At 32.0% G+C, this 17,410-nt stretch overlaps 2 protein-coding genes across 2 annotated transcripts; one reads left to right on the plus strand and one right to left on the minus strand.

Annotated features, from left to right (window-relative positions):
• Nucleotides 1-8,530: 8,530 nt before the first annotated feature.
• LOC149493863 (uncharacterized) lies at nucleotides 8,531-9,268 on the minus strand. Its single transcript, XM_089726375.1, has one exon. It carries the CDS (start codon nucleotides 9,266-9,268, stop codon nucleotides 8,531-8,533), a length of 738 nt encoding a protein of 245 aa, XP_089582501.1.
• Nucleotides 9,269-11,589: 2,321 nt separating this feature from the next.
• Nucleotides 11,590-15,484, plus strand: LOC105640121 (cytochrome P450 81Q32-like). Its single transcript, XM_089726158.1, has 2 exons — nucleotides 11,590-12,471; nucleotides 14,843-15,484. The coding sequence occupies exons 1-2, from the start codon at nucleotides 11,590-11,592 to the stop codon at nucleotides 15,470-15,472; spliced, it is 1,512 nt and encodes a 503-aa protein (XP_089582284.1). The 3' UTR covers nucleotides 15,473-15,484.
• The last annotated feature ends 1,926 nt before the right edge of the window (nucleotides 15,485-17,410 follow it).

Here is a 17,410-nt window from a genome sequence, read left to right on the forward strand (position 1 = left end):
GTCGGATTTATTTCGGTTCGAAATGAAACCACCCATTTGCGTACCCCTACTTTATAGCACCTTTTCTATCAAAGTATTATATTTATGAAATGGAGCATATGTGGGGTCTACATGATTGTACCATCTATCCTCTCATTTTATATCTAATTTCTAATACTTGCATTATTTTTTGTCTAATGTAATCATTTATGATTTTGTGAACCTTACGTGTATCTCCAAAGCATTCAACACACTACTATATAACATAAAAAAAAAAAAGAATTCAATAAAAAAATATCTAATTTAATATGTAAGGATGATATAATATTTGTTACAAAATAAATTATAAAATTCACTTATCTAGACTTGGTCTACAGGCCCATCCATAAACCAAACAAACATCAATGCAGGTTATTATGAATAATCTTCAACATAAAAATTGTCACAAACTCCATAGAATTCTAACACAAAGCCAAACCATAAATTAAGCTGCTCTTAATAAATCACGTCCGCACAATTAATAATGGGGTGTAAATGAGTCAAGCCGGCTCATAAGCTATTTGAGTTCGGCTCGAAAAAAATTCGAAAAAGTTCGGCTTGAATCGAGTTTGAGCATTCTCGTTTAGAATCGAATTAAGCTTGAGCTAATGATGTTCAACACGAAAGCCTATGTAACCTTATTGAGCTTTTATATATATATATATATATATATATATATATATATATATATATATATATATATATATAATATTATTTAGGTTTACTCGAGCCTAAAAATATTATATATAATATAATATTAGTTTTAAAAATAATCGAATCAAATCGTAAAAAATAAAGGAAAATTTCAGAATTTTGAAAGAAAATACAATATTAAATAAAGAGAGTGTCTTGAAATTTCTCTTTATTTCGGCTTTATATATATTCTTTGTTATTATATTTTTTTGAGGATAATTCTTTGTCATTATTAAATGAGTCATTTTTAGTTTTTGTATTACACATAATGAAGTCTTCAAACTTTGTTCTATCATTTAAAAAGAGTTAAACATATACCTAGTCAATCATGAAGAAAGGATCAGTAACACTCAATATACGATAAAGATTTTAATCATAAAAAAGAAAGAAAAACAAGACCGTAAAAATCCTAAATCGAAACGTAAGCAAGAAGCATGAAGAATAGTTTTTTAGTGCTTTGCTTTTAGCAGACTCAATATTTATTGTTCTTCTGAGTATGATGTTCAAATATATTGAAAAAAAAAAAATTTGTCAAGAGTTGGTAAACTGTCAAAAATTTTGAAAATTAATATAAGAAGAAGCCAAGCACATAAAGACATACTGAAGATGGCTAAATAATTAAATTTTTCATTAAAAAATTTATAGCACTCTAAATTTTCCGAGAGATGTATTATGTGAATGTCATTTTTAAAGTCCTCAAAATTTAGGGTTTTCACATTGAATTCTTATTTCTTTTACATTTTTTATTCATTAGAAGTTATATATTCGGAATAATAATATATGTTATAGTTCTCTTCTTTAAATTTATTATAAATACTTTAATATGAATTGAATTGGAGATTGAAACATTTAAATGCAGCTTCAACTTTAATCACTGTCTTAGAGGGTGAACATAAATTGGTTAAAAATCAAAAAATCAAATCAATAATAATTATTCACTTTGATTAGTTTAATTATATTTTTAAGTCGTTTTAATTTCCGATTTTTTGGCTCAATTATAGAAATAAACTAAATTTTCGCAAAGTCGAACCAAATTATTTAAATTGAATCAATTTAATTCTATTCAATTTAGTATATACTTTGATTTTTGACTGTGTAGAAAAAATATAATGCAATTTTCGGATTACCGGATCGGTTAGGTTGAAAATTCTTTTCACAGCAAAAGAAGAACTAATGAAAATTATATTGATAATCGTTTAAAAATGTTAAAAATCTGCTTTTTCTTTCGTGGAGAAAATATCAAACTTTATTATAATCATTAAAAACTAAATAAGTGGTAAGCAAATATTTTAATACGTGATATATAGATATATAGTCAACGGATGATGTAATTAAAAACCGAAAATACGTAAATTCACCCTGAAACTTTTACCAAAAAAATCTTAAGGCCTCCTCAACTTTCAAATTGATTTTATAGCACCTTAAATTTTATTTTTTATAATAATCTCATACCTTATCATACTCACAAAAAGTTATGCTGGACGACGAGTGTGATGATGTGTATAATTACACCCTAAGTAATCAGATAATCAAATTCCAAGACCTTTAAGATGGATAAAGCTAAATTCTATAAAAAGAAATTCAATTAAAATATAAAAATACAAAACAAATTGAAAAAATAAAAATATCAGCAAGAAGCAATTGAAGATATGAATCCAAAATAGACAATAGTGCCCTTTTGGTAAAAATATTGCTGCCACTTCTTTTGCCTCCTCCATGACAAACAAACAAAATAAATAAATAGGGGGAAAGAAAATATCATATTAGCTAGGATGAAAAGTTAATCTAGGAAGAACGATTTTATGAAAACCTTCGTCTCTTTATCAGATTTTTCATGAAAATCAGTTCCTAAAACCATGCAAAGCCTCAATCTTTTGTTGAAGTATTTGTTGCCTTTTATCAAGAATTTTGCAGAGAATTTTTTGATTCCTAAATCAAAAGTTGTTGCAATATTTGAAGAGCAAACGTGAATTTTTAGAAAATTGAGAAAGACCTTGAGAAAGAAGACTAAATGAACAATTGTTGTAGAGGAAGAAGGGAGAGAAATTTTCTAAGAGAGCAGAGAGAAAAAGGTAAGTTAAAATAATGTTTTTAATTAGTTTAATAATAGAAATATATAATTTTAATTACTTAATTAAGCACTTATCTAATGTGTATAGATGTGTTATTATTACAAAAAATAGTTTGACATGGTCATTGTGGCATGTAAAATGTTATAAATCCAAGAACTAACGACATTCATTGCAGCGTCAACCCCTAATTAATTGACATAGGCACAGTTATTTATTCATAGGGATCCAAATCAAAACCTTTTGATCCACTTAAATATTTATTTATTACTAGTACATAACGAGAGAAAGAGGAAGAGAAAAAGGAAGAATAAAATAAAGAAATTTGTTTGTATAGAAGAGAAAGAAAGGGCTCGACAATTATGTAGGTAGGTATACATGTGTTCCTTCTTATCACATTAACGCTTCGTTTGGTAATGATTCACTGATATGTTCTCTAGTGCAGCAGAAGAAACCAGATTAGTGACTGAATGTTTGTTGGTCACTGATTTAGTTAGATCTACTGTAGGAAAATTAGGTGCTACTACTAGGTTGGTAAGGCCAGGACTCTCCACACGAATTGTTTGCAGCAAGTTAAGCAAATGGCTATACTGGTCTAAGGTCAATGCCACATTTGTGCTCAATCTCAAGGCTTCTTGATTTGCAAAATTCACTGAATAACCATTGTCTCGAGATGCAGAGGAGAAATCTACAGTATTAATAACATTATTTGCAGAGACTGTATGAAGCTTCTGTTTAGAGCCATAACCAGGTGGAAACCTGTGCTTCTTGCTTCTATTAAGGAAAGTATCTGCATTTATCTCTACCATAATTAGATAGTAGACCGATTTGTAAAGTATATCAATTACTCTTGTAAATAGTTTAATGATAGGCTGTAGTTTAGGAGTTAATTACGTTATTTATCTGTATAAATTGAGGTGTGCAAATTAATGAAAATATATCTTTCCACCAACATCTTCTTCATCCTTTTTTTAGATGGTATCAGAGCCTGGTTAGGCTCTTGAACAATCATTGCCGTTTCTCACCATACTTCCGCCATGTCTGAAAAAGAGAGTGGTACAAAACAACTAATCTCTGACCCTTCACACCCTTTCTTTGTTCATCATTCAGAACAACTTGGTCATTTACTTGTCCCGATAAAATTAAACGGTGATAATTACCAATCATGGAGCAAAGCCATGACTCATGCACTCACTACCAAGAATAAAATTGGTTTCATCGACGGTTCGATTAAAGCACCATCACAAGCAGAAAAACCCGCAGAATTTGCAGCATGGAATCAGTGCAATAGCATGATTTTATCATGGTTGACACATTCAGTAGAATCCAACTTGGCCGAAGGTATAATCCATACAAAGACAGCGCATCAAGTGTGGATTGATCTTCAAGATCAATTTTCTCAGAAAAATGCTCCTGCAATTTTCCAGGTGCAAAAATCAATTGCAACGATCTCACAAGGTACCATGTCTGTTGCATCATATTATATCAAATTAAAAGCTTTGTGGGATGAATTAGACAGATACCGTCTCCCAGTCACATGCAATCAAACCGCCGCGCATTAGGAGCAACTTTAAGAAGACAGGTTAATGCAATTTTTAATGGGTCTCCATGAGTCGTACAAAGCGGTAAGATCTAACATTCCTATGATGACTCCATTGCCTAATGTTCGACAGGCGTACTCATTAGTAATACAAGAGGAAACACAGAGGCAATTATCATCAAAACCAGCCGAGCACTTTACTATTGCTGCGGCTGTTCAAAATAAAGGGACATATTCAGAAAATTCTAAATTTTGTGATCATTGTCATAGATCTGGACACACTATTAATGAATGTCGCACTTTGAAATTTCATTGCAAATTTTGTGATAGACGTGGACATACTGAAGACCGTTGCAGGTTAAAAAAAAAAAAGCAAAAAGGAGTTCCCCAGGCTAACATGTCTGAGATATCACACGAAGGGGAAAGAAAAAGCACAGGCAGCAATTCTAGAGGATTTTCGACCGAATATTTACAACAAATAGCACATGCCTTATCTTCAGCAAATCAAGGATCTTCTACTGGTAACAATGATGTGTATGCAAACACAACAGGTTTGTTTTCGTTATCCAAAGCTTTCGCCAATTCAGCCATATCTAGTCCCTGGATTCTGGATAACTGACCACATATCCTCAGGATCACATCAATTTACACAATCCCGTTTACCCTTAGCCAGTTCCGTTAATTTACCAAACGGAGTCACTGTTCCGATAACACAAACTGGAACCATAAAATTCAGCCCTGGTATAACCCTGAAAGATGTTTTATGTGTTCCCTCATTCCGATTAAACTTGATTTCAGCAAGTAAAATTACTAATGACCTTAATTGTTGCATTATTCTCCTTCCTGACTCATGTATTTTACAGGACTTGACAACGGGGAAGATGATTAGCTCGGGTCAACAACATGGAGGACTCTATCACATGTTGCCCTCGTGTTCATCTGTTCACTCATTTCAAGCTTCTATTTCGATCGATCTATGGCACATGCGCCTCGGACATCTATTACCTTCACGTCTTAAATTAATTTCTCCTTTGTTACCTTTAAACAAAAATTCTGATAATTTTCATAATAATTGTAGCGTCTGCCCACTAGCAAAGCAGACTCGACAACCTTTTCCTGTCAGTTCTATTACTACTAAATTTCCTATTGACTTACTGCATTGTGACGTTTGGGGTCCTCATAAAATTCCCACACATATAGGAGCACGTTTTTTTTCTTACCATCGTGGATGACTTTACTAGATGCACTTGGATATTTTTGATGAAATCTAAGTCAAAAACTCCACACTTATTAACAAAATTCATCCAGTTTGTTCACACACAATTTAACACATCTGTTAAAATCATCCGACCTGATAATGGATCAGAATTTCACCCTCTTAAAAATTTTCTTCATCATCATGGCATTGAATTGCAACATACTTGTGTCTACACTCCTCAGCAGAATGGTGTAGTAGAACAGAAACATCGTCACATTCTTAATGTTGCACGATCTCTCCTTTTTCAATCACACGTACCATTAGAATTTTGGGGAGATTGTGTCCTTACAGCTGTTTACATCATAAATCGACTACCAACACCTATCTTATCAAATAAATCACCATATGAATGATTATATCACAAAACCCCTTCTTTGCAACACTTAAGAGTTTTTGGTTGCCAGTGTTATGCAACTAATGTCCATCCTAAGCAAAAATTTGATCCTCGTGCCATTTCATGTATTTTTGTGGGATATCCAAATGGACAAAAAGGGTATAAACTTTATGATCTCACCACCAAAAGATATTTTGTCAGTCGTGATTTACAATTTCATGAAAATTCATTTCCTTTTTCTCATAATGTTCCTTCTGAGTCAGCACAACCACATCTTATCATGGATATCAACCCAGTTACTTGTCCAAATCTCGATTTTTCTCCAGCAACTCATGACTCTTCTAATAATTATCCAATATCAGCCACTCCTCTAAATCATTCCATATCATCTCATTCACCACTTTCATCAGATATAAACTCTTCAACATACTCACCAGAGATATCATCTCCAACCTCCACATCTTTGCCTCCTCAATCTCCCGATCATGAACCAATTTCTTCCTCATCGCCATCAGTTTCGGACGTCCCTCAAATTCTCCGTCATTCCACTCACATAAAAAATCCACCACGATGGCACCAAGATTATTTCATGTCGTCTGAAGCCAATCAAGTTTCCCCAGGTGCAAGTCCTTCGTACAGTATCAGGTATCCAATTACAAATTATATTTCACTTTCTCATTTTTCATCAAAACACTGAGCTTTTTTAGCACAACTAACCACGCAGGTAGAGCCTACTTCGTATGACCAAGCTGTCCTTCATCCTCATTGGCAAAAGGCTATAGATCTCGAATTACAGGCCTTGGAGCGTAACCATACTTGGAGTCTTGTTTCTCTTCCTGCAGGTCATAAACCCATTGGATGTCGCTGGGTCTACAAAATTAAATATAACTCAGACGGGTCCATTGAGCGTTACAAAGCTCGCCTTGTCGCCAAAGGGTATACGCAGATTGAAAGGATTGATTACAGGGAAACATTTTCTCCTACAGCAAAATTGACCACTCTTCGTTGCTTGCTCACAGTTGCTGCAGCTAGAGGACGGTTCACTCACCAGTTAGATGTTCAAAATGCCTTCCTGCATGGTGATTTACATGAGGTTGTGTATATGATTCCTCCACCAAGACTTCGCCAGCAGGGGGAGAACACTGTATGCCGACTTCACAAGTCTCTCTATGGGCTCAAACAAGCCTCACGAAATTGGTTCTCCACCTTCTCCATAGCTATCCAACAGGCCGGTTATACACAGTCTAAGGCAGATTACAGCTTATTCATAAAAGTTCAAGGTACCTCTTTCACTGCTGTACTTATCTATGTTGACGACATTTTGCTGACAGGAAATAACCTTCGAGAAATACATCAGCTCAAACAGACCCTACTCAAAAGATTTCTTATCAAAGATCTGGGTAACTTGAAATATTTTCTGGGCATTGAGTTTTCGCGATCACAACAAGGCATTTTTATGTCACAGCGAAAATATGCGCTAGACATCTTACAAGACACAGGTTTATTAGGAGCCAAGCCCGAAGCATTTCCCATGGAACAGCAGCTGAAATTGACATCGACCGACGGAGAGATTTTACACAATCCTACCAAGTTTAGAAGACTCGTAGGGCGACTGATTTACCTGACAGTCACGCGCCCAGAAATCGTATATGCAGTACGGACTCTGAGTCAGTTCATGGGAGAGCCACGACTTCCGCACTGGAATGCTGCTCTCCGTTTATTGAGATATATCAAAGGCACACCGGGACAGGGTCTATTGTTACCTTCCACAAATAACTTAGAATTGAAGGCATACTGTGATTCAGATTGGGCAGGATGCCGTATGACACGACGCTCTATTTTAGGATATTGTGTATTTTTGGGTACCTCAATGATTTCATGGAAATCAAAGAAACAGACAAACGTTTCCAAGTCATCTGCTGAAGCAGAATACAGGGCGATGGCAAATGCATGTTTGGAAATTACATGGCTTCAGTATATTCTTCGTGATTTGGGCGTTAAATTAATGAAACCAGCCAAGTTGTTTTGTGATAATCAGGCGGCTCTACATATTGCAGCTAATCCGGTTTTTCATGAGCGTACAAAGCATATAGAGATTGATTGTCATATTGTGCGCGAAAAATTACAATTGGGTCCCATTCAGCCTTGTTATGTTCCAACTCAAATGCAATTGACAGACATTTTTACTAAAGCTTTTGGTCAAGAACAATTTGAGTATTTGAGAAGCAAGTTGGGAGTTCGGAATCTTCACTCGCCAACTTGAGGGGGAGTATTAAGGAAAGTATCTGCATTTATCTCTACCATAATTAGATAGTAGACTGATTTGTAAAGTATATCAATTACTCTTGTAAATAGCTTAATGATAGGATATAGTTTAGGAGTTAATTACGTTATTTATCTGTATAAATTGAGGTGTGTAGATTAATCAAAATATATCTTTCCACCAACATCTTCTTCATCCTTCTTTTAGAGCTTCTTGTAACAGGTATCAATTGTGTGTCTAGATTGCCCATAGTAGGTGCCAAACCTATTATCAGCAGCAGATCATTTGTAATTAAACCTTTGAAAAGGTTGTTTTGGCTTAGGGAAGCTTTTAGCATCAATAAAAGATCTCTTGTTTACAAATGCTTTGGCTTCTGATAAAGTTGAGTTATGGATACTATGAAGAGAGCCATAGTAATCTTTCTTGTTGCAGAACTAGAGAAAAAAACCTTGTTTATTACTGGAAGACGATCAAGTAGAAAAATCTGTGATTTAACTGTATTGAATTGATCATTCAAGCCTTTAAGAAATCTAATAATATGATCATTCTCTTGATATTGCTTAAGTTTGTTCACAATTCCACAAGTACAAGGATTCTGACGTATACAAACAGATAGAGCTCTAAAATTAGGAAGTTCATCCCATAAGATTTTCAGTTCAGTGAAATATTCAGCAAATGACTTCTCTCCTTGTTTAAGAGCATAAATCTCCTCTTGTAAGTCAGAAATTCTAACAATATCTCCCTGTGAAAATCTTTCTTTGAGATCATTCCAAATCTCAACAGCTTTGTCTAACCACAAGACACTTTGTGTAAGTGAAGGCGATAAAGAATGAATGAGCCAAGAGAGTACCATAGTTTTGCATCGTTCCCAAACAGGATAAAGCAGATCTCTTATAGCTGGTATTATAAGAGTTCCATCAAAGAACTTCGATTTATTCTTGGAAAGAAGCGCCATTTTCATAGTGCGAGACCAAGTATGATAATTTGCTCCTGTCAAAACCGGTAAAACCAGAACAAGAGCTGAATTCTCATTTGGATGGAGATAAAAGTGATGCATTGGATCATGTGTTGGATGCAAAGTTGGAGTCGTCATCGAGTGAATCAGTCAAACGAAATTAAATTGACAAAGGAAATCTCTTAATTTGTAGAGAAATCAAAGATTAATCAAGAAAAATCTGAAAATGGCTAACCAGATTATGTTTGGCAAGCAAGAAAGAGAAAGAAAATCAAAGGAAGCGGAAGTAAATCAGAGAAAGAGCTCTAATACCATATGAAGTTTCAGAAAAAAGAAGAAACTAAATTTGATTATGTGTATTAATGAACCAAAAAGAATAATTACACTGATGTTTATTTACAGTTATATATCGGAAAAATTACAAGCTACTGCCAACTAATTTGCTTAACTGTACAATAGGTTGCAATAAACTAATTTCCTCTAACTGACATTGGTGTTCTTTTTCCTTTTTGATTGCTAACTTAGTTTATCATCTAACAAGTATAAATAAAATTTAAAATATAAAATTGATTTATAAATAAATATTTCATGTTTAGAATAAATTTAAAATTAAAAATTTATTTACTTTTATTTTCTAAAATATTCTTAATATAATAAATTCATAAGGCTAGGGGATGAATAGTTTTCCCATAAAATTTTAGGTTATTTAAGTTTGTGAAATTCACTTGGAAATTCTATATATACTTTTTTGATAGAATTTTTTTTTTTTTAGTTATATTCAAATCCATAAAATTAAATTCGTAGAATTTGATTCTTCATTTTTTCTCACACCCTTATATGAGAATTTAGATTTATAAATGAATTCCATAAAATTTTATGGAATTCATTTATTCTAAACAAAGGGTAACAGTGAAAAAGTTTCAAATTAGATATGAATTAAAGAAATCATTCAACCATCTCAGTTTGAAAAAAAAAATGATTGTCTAAATTATTTTTTATTAATTTTTTAAATAATTAACGCTTTTTTAGTGAAAATACCAAGAGATAAAATTAAAGTTGAAAACAAATAATTAATATTTTTTTCAATTTTTTAAAATAACACATAAAATGATACTTAAAATTTTACTGGAACTTATTTGCACAAAAATTCATGGAATAAAATGAGAGAGTTATTGATCTAGGGGCTATTTGCTTTAGGTTAATGACAATTTATTGGACATGAAATGTATTCTTCTGAATAATAGAAAATAATCTTGTTCCTACGAGCTATCAATAAATTGTTTATCTTAGAAGTTAAATTTTATTAAAATGAAAAATATTCTTTTTAATCTAATATAAAAAAAACTATGTAACTTATTGAGTGAAAAGATAAAATTGCCAAACAATTTCAAATTCACACTATATATTACTTCTTAATCATTCAGCGATAAGCTATTGATATCACTTTTTAATCATTTAGTTCAATAAGATAATGATTCAAATTCAGCATGTTCACAATATTTCAATCCAATTCCTTTTCGTTATTTCAAGTAGTACAATTTTGTTTTCTTTGTCCTGTCATTGCAGGTGTGGGCACGCGAAAGTTAAAAGGCTAAATACATAAATTCACCCCTCAAGTATGTAATTTTAATCTTTTGGCATTTTGAATTTTATGAATAGTCTATCGTGACTTGAACTTGTAAACTTTAATAACACTGCACACTTTTCCATATTAATAGCAATAGCGTTTAAGATTTTTCATTTTTATATGTAAAATATTAATTTGATGTGTAGTTAGCATAAGTTTTAAAATAATAATTTTCACGTTTTTCAATTATATAATAAGTGTTTAATTGGTATCAATTTGGAAATTAAAGCTTTCAATAAAATAATAATATAAGTTAAAATGTTCAATAAGTGTAATTTTATAATTTCAAATGTTTAATAGATCAAAATAAAAAATAAGAATACTATAAAATTAAAATAATAAAGTTTATGGATAAATTTATATATTAAGTGGAAAGTACTTATTCATTTAACCCAGAAATATCATTAACATAGCCCAAGTAACACAGCCACTCCCAAATACATATTTTAATTAATACCTTTTCTGGTTTTTCAATTTAAAAAAATTGAAAAATAGTTATGCTCTCTCCTGCTTATTAAATAATTCACCTATAACTTAATAATTTTCAACTTACCTTCCAAAAGTTTGAAGAAGTTGGACGAAAAACATTTTCTTAAAAAAAAAAACAAAAAAAAAAAAAAAAGAAAAGAAAAAGAAAAACAACCTTGAATAGTTCAACTGAAAAAACAAAAATTGGGTCCACCACTATTGTCCCTTCCTTTCAACATCATGCGTATACTACAAAATTCCAAAGATTTTGTCAATACATCCATTTGTATACAACTTCATGTCAGCACTGTGTATATATATATATGAACTAAGAAGCAGCACTAATAGATACACAGCAACAAGCATGGAAGACAAATATTTCTATTTGGTGATCTTTGTCCTTCCTTTCCTCTTTCTTGCCTTGAGAACAACAAAAAAACAGAAAAGAAAGGTACCGCCAAGCCCATTTTCTCTTCCAATTGTAGGCCATCTGCACCTCATCAAACTTCCCATGCATCAAACACTTCATAATCTTTCCCAAAAATACGGTCCAATCATCTCTCTCCGATTTGGTTCGCAGAAAGTAATGGTTATATCATCACCATCAGCTGTTGAAGAATGCCTCACTAAAAACGACATCGTTTTTGCAAATCGTCCCCCGTTTACTCTATCCAAGTACGTAGGTTGCGACAACTCTACTCTCTCAACATCCTTTTATGGAGACCATTGGCGCAACCTTCGCCGCATAGGCATGCTTGAAGTTTTCTCCTCGAATCGCCTGAATGCGTTCTCGGGCATTCGACGAGAAGAAATCAAGATTTTCCTAAAGAAACTGTATGATATCTCAAGTAATGGTTTTGCTAAGGTAGAGTTGAAACCACTGTTGATGGAGCTAACGTTTAATATGATTATACGAATGATAGCCGGAAAACGGTATTATAGTGAGGAGACGACAGGAAAGGAGAAAGAAGAGGCAAAACAATTTAAAGAAACGATAGAAGAGACTTTTGAATATGCAGGAGCCTCATATTTGGGAGATTTCTTGCCTATTTTGCAGTGGATTGATTATGGGGGATTTTTGAAAAGAGCGGAAAGACTTGGTAAAAGAACTGATAGTCTATGGCAAAGTTTTATCGATGAACATAGAAAGAAAGAAATAAAGAACACCATGATTAGCCATCTGCTTTCTTTGCAAGAATCAGAACCAGAATATTATACAGATGAAGTTATTAAGGGTCTTATTCTGGTGAGTGATTTTAACTAATATTTCTTTTTTTTTTTTTTTTCTGCATCCATGTTTTCTTGCTTTTAGGTTTATGTGAAGCCATTCTCATTAGTTTTTGCATTGAAGACTTGTACCATTCGCATGCATAGTGTTTTTATTTGTAGAAATTTACCTGCTTAGACTATGTACATGGGCGCATTCATTCCACAAAACCAAGTCAATGACCTAATCTATGAACCAAACCAATAAGAATAGAATTTTTGTTGAAATGATAGAACATCTTACTACACGTTGCAAAAAAATGATAAAGAAGGAACAAGTTTTAAAAACTTTCTATTTTAATTGGTTTTGGTTTAGGCAGTATTTTCCATGAAATATTTTTTTTATCAGCAAAATAATTAATTTTATTATTAATAACTAGGAAAAACTTAACAAATCCGAGCAATCTAACCCAAGCCATCATATTTACCCTATACACCCAAGTCTTAACTTGAAAATGTTATGTTAAAAAATCTAGTATAATTTCATGATATATGAAAAAAACCTCATTAAAAGAGCTGTTATCACTTTTCGCGATCTGTGAAAATTAAAAATAGAACATAATCATAATTAAAACCAAAGAGAACCTATAACCAAGTTATAAAAGGATTTAATGCCTCAACGCCTTTTTTTTGCCAAGCAATCTGCAAGTTTCTCTCTTTTATGTGTCTGAAGCTAACATGAACCATAGAAGAAATGAGAGAATCTAGTTTATCAAAGTGTTCCCACCACCTCCATGGGCGTTTTTCTTTGTTTAGCACCCAAGATAAGGGAGTCTTTGAATCTGATTCAATCACCAAAGGTAAGAGTTTAAAAACATAATTTATCTATAAAAGATTATCTTTTAACATTTATCTAAACACTGCTAAAACACGTAACAGTACCACCACAACTAATAGCTATTAAAATAAATAATATTAAAAACAGAATTTAATTTTTTTTTAATATAAAATGTATTTCTTAGAATATAGATAAAAAATATACAGAAAAACAAAACAATTATAGCATAATTGAAATCCTAAATAATAAAGAATTAACTAAACCAGCATATACATACAAAAGGAGCACGCCAATGTCTGTACTCACATATATAATAAAAATGATTGATGCAGGTTGTTGAAATTTATTAGTAAAATATCCTAATTATAATAAGTTAAGCACAACAAACAAATATAAGGTTGAGTCAAACTCACATTACTCGTACATAATTTGATCAAAGTTTGAATTTTTTTTTTTTTTTTTTTTCTATATAGATTTATTAGCCACCCCATGGCGGCTTATGTAGTTTCATATACTACAGTCGAAACAATGACGTACATGCTAACTATCAACCCCAATTACTGGGAATTAAATAATTGGGGTTATAGGCTGAATTCAATATATATATATATATATATATATATATATATATATATATATATATATATATATATATATAATCAAATTTGAGTTGTAATTGATTTGATCAAATCAAAACCGGTTTACAGTTCAATCAACCAGTTGAATTGATTGATCTGATTTGAGTTGAAAAACTATTCTCATATTACATGGAGGGAAAAAAAATACTGGGATAAATGAAGGGATAGTTTGGTCACAAAAATTAGTTGTTTAATTTTATATAATTCATTTGGAAATTCTACATATTTAATTATTAGCTTTTAATTTAATTATATTCAATTTTACAAAATTTTTTAGAATTTGAAATTTTCATTTTTTTTTAAATATAAAAATATAAATTTTCAAATGAATTCCAGAAAGACTTTACCATAAATTAAAGTGTACAAAATTTAACGAAATTCATTTATTACAAACAAACAATAGAGTGTTTTTAAGTAATTTGACCTTCCTAGGGGGTTTAAATTATGCACATTTATTTATATCACACATTTTTTTATAGTTTATTTTGAAAATCAATAATATTTTAACTTGTTAATATATACCCCCAAGTACATAATTTTCTTTCTTCTTTCTATAATTAATATCGTCAAATGTTTATGCATTACAATTTATGAGATTTAATTATCATACGTTACATTTATATAATAATTGATAATAAATAAATAAAATTTATAAATAAAATTTTAATTTAGTATAATTTTGTAATTGGCTCTACTATACCATGGATGATTATATTTTTTTTATGATTGATGAAGATGTCTATTGGATTGAAATAATATTATGAACTACATAAGAGGATTAACCCCTCCATTAGCTTATTAAATTAGTGAAAATTTTTGTAAATGAAATGATTCGAACCTAAGACTTCTTACATTTATAAGAATACTAATTAGACCACACTTAATTAGTTATTAACTTTATTTATATAACAGAGTTATTAAAATTTCAATTGTAGGATATTGTATTTGGTGGGACTGAATCAACAGCCGTTACAATAGAATGGGCAATGTCAAATTTACTTAATCACCCTGAGGCTCTGGAGAAGGCAAAGAAAGAGTTGGACACAAAGATCGATGATAAAGAAAGCTTGATGGATGAAACTGTTGTTTCTAATTTACCATATCTTCAAAGTATTATAACAGAAACCCTAAGATTGCATCCACCAGGTCCACTCCTTATTCCACATTTATCATCTCAAGAGTGTAATGTTGGAGGGTACAGTGTTGAACCCAATACAATGCTGCTTGTTAATGCTTGGGCTGTACATAGAAACCCTAAGTTATGGGATGACGCAGCTAAATTTAAGCCTGAGAGATTTGAGAGTGGAACTAATCAAGGTATTGAAGCCAACAAGTTGTTGCCTTTTGGGTTAGGAAGGCGGTCATGTCCTGGGATTGGTTTAGCCAACCGGGTTGTAGGGTTTGGTTTAGGGTCTTTGATTCAGTGCTTTGAATGGAGAAGGTTAAGTGATCAGGAAATTGATATGTCTGAAGGGATTGGACTCACCATGCCCAAAGCTCAGCCATTAGTGGCCATGTGCAAGGCACGTGATATCATGACGAAAGCCCTATCTTCTTCTCCATGAAGCTTGACTTACTTCTTGGAATGTTGTAATATAAAGCAAGTTCTTTTGTGTTAATTTGTAATAATGACTTTTATATTATGAATGTTAAGATGTATGAGTTCGGTTCTCACATTCTTCCTGTTCAGTTCTTATTCTCTGTCTTTCTATTTTTGTCTTATTTACTCTCACCCTCTTTATAAGGTTAATTAAAAAATATATATTTAGCTCTCTTTGCATGGTTTGATTAAATTCGAAGGTTCGCTGGATTACTATCTTCTTTGTCACTTTGTGCACTGTCTGGCTTAGAAGAAATAGATTGGTGTTCAACTTACAAAGGTTGGATTGTGAATCCTTACAACTAATCACCCTTATTTACCATATTCAATTAGCGATTGGTTGTCACAACCAATGTTAGTTAGCACTTATGTTCATAACAATTTGAACTCTTTCTCTTTTCCAAGATCTTTGGTATGTTGGGAAAATCAAATAGATGGGATATTAAAGTTCAACATAGATGGTGCCGCTAGAGGAAAACTAGGTCTAACTGGAATTGGTAGAATGGTAAGAAATTCCAAAGTCGTGGTGCTATACATTTTCTATCAATATGTGGGAGTGGTAGTTTCAAATGAAGCATAAATTCTTGCAATTTTTAGAGTTGTGAAATTTTTTCGGGTTCAAATCTTGAAATTCTCTGGTAATCTTTGAGTTTGATTCTAAGAATGCCATTAATTGGGTTGATAACAAAGAAACATGGTTTTGGAAATGGTGGGAGCTCTTTAATAAAATGAAAGTTCAGCTCCATACAGTGAAGGAGTCAAAGATCAGAGTCATTGCCGTTGCTCTTGATGAATTTTCATATTTTGAAAATGTTAAAATAGTCGCTTTATAATCCATAATATTATAGCTAATACTTTAAAAAAATAATTACTGATTTACCTATTAACTTTTCAATCTATAAGAGCAAGTGTTCTTTTATTTATTAGATGCGCGACTTCTTTCAATCCGGTTCCTTCTCTCTTTTTCTTTTATTCTTTTGACTTTAAAGTTTTTCTTTTTTATTCATTAGCAATATCAACAGCTTGAAAACAAGATTGTCTACTAATAGGGGATAGCCTTCCCTGAGAAGTAAAAATAGTTTATGGATAAATTATCAAATTTAATAGGGCTAAAATTGCTAATACCTATATATATATATATATATATATATATATATAAGAAAACAATTGTGAACCCACTACTTTGTCTGTGGCGCGGCCACTGGCTCCATTCTTTATTTCTAGTGGGTTTTACTTTCAAGGGGAAAAAATATTTTCACGGATGGGCCTGCTAAGAAAGGTATAGATGCATTAATCGCTTTTTTTTGGCATGGACTCGAGAAATATGCATCTACCTTTATTGAAAGTTTGAAGGCACAATTGTGTTTTGCATATCTTTGCTTTGTTTTATAAGACATCAGTTTTCTATTTATGCGAATCTCATTACAGATTCCAGCCTATCTGGGAGGAGGCTAGATAGTTTATTTTCAGAGTATACAGCTACAATTTCCTCAACATCTATTTCTTGAAATCTTCTTTAAGTTCAAAAAAATCTGCTACCAGAACCATCTTGAAAGAAAAGAGCAAGTTCAATTAGCCTCTTACCTGTTCTATCGATTAAATGCTTTGAAGTAGTACCAATATCAGTTCTTTTCAGGAGTTCAAGAGCCCATTCACTTTGAGAACCTAAAGCTTCCATCAAGATGATCCATTGCATTCCATTTCTGATTTCAAGATCAACTATATGTATCTTTTTTTAACCTGCCACGTGCTCTAGAATAGCCTGGATTCCTGAAAAAATGGGCAATTCGACAGAAGGGAATTGCTTGGTGATATGCAATGGCGGGTGAGCTTATGGCTGTTATTGCTTCATGCATATCAAACGACTGCTTTTTCTCCACGATTCCTAATTGTGCATCTATTC

This window comes from Jatropha curcas, chromosome 9, assembly GCF_041381405.1.
Source record: "Jatropha curcas cultivar XTBG-Jc1 chromosome 9, XTBG_Jcur_1.0, whole genome shotgun sequence".
NCBI classification, from domain to species: domain Eukaryota; kingdom Viridiplantae; phylum Streptophyta; class Magnoliopsida; order Malpighiales; family Euphorbiaceae; genus Jatropha; species Jatropha curcas.

Bases quoted from the DNA above. Each gene is read 5' to 3' on its own strand.
- LOC105640121 (XM_089726158.1), top strand. From the start codon at position 11,590: ATGGAAGACAAATATTTCTATTTGGTGATCTTTGTCCTTCCTTTCCTC. The intron at 12,472-14,842 runs GTGAGTGATTTT...TTTCAATTGTAG, and splicing joins TTATTAAGGGTCTTATTCTG to GATATTGTATTTGGTGGGAC.
- LOC149493863 (XM_089726375.1), bottom strand. From the start codon at position 9,268: ATGACGACTCCAACTTTGCATCCAACACATGATCCAATGCATCACTTT.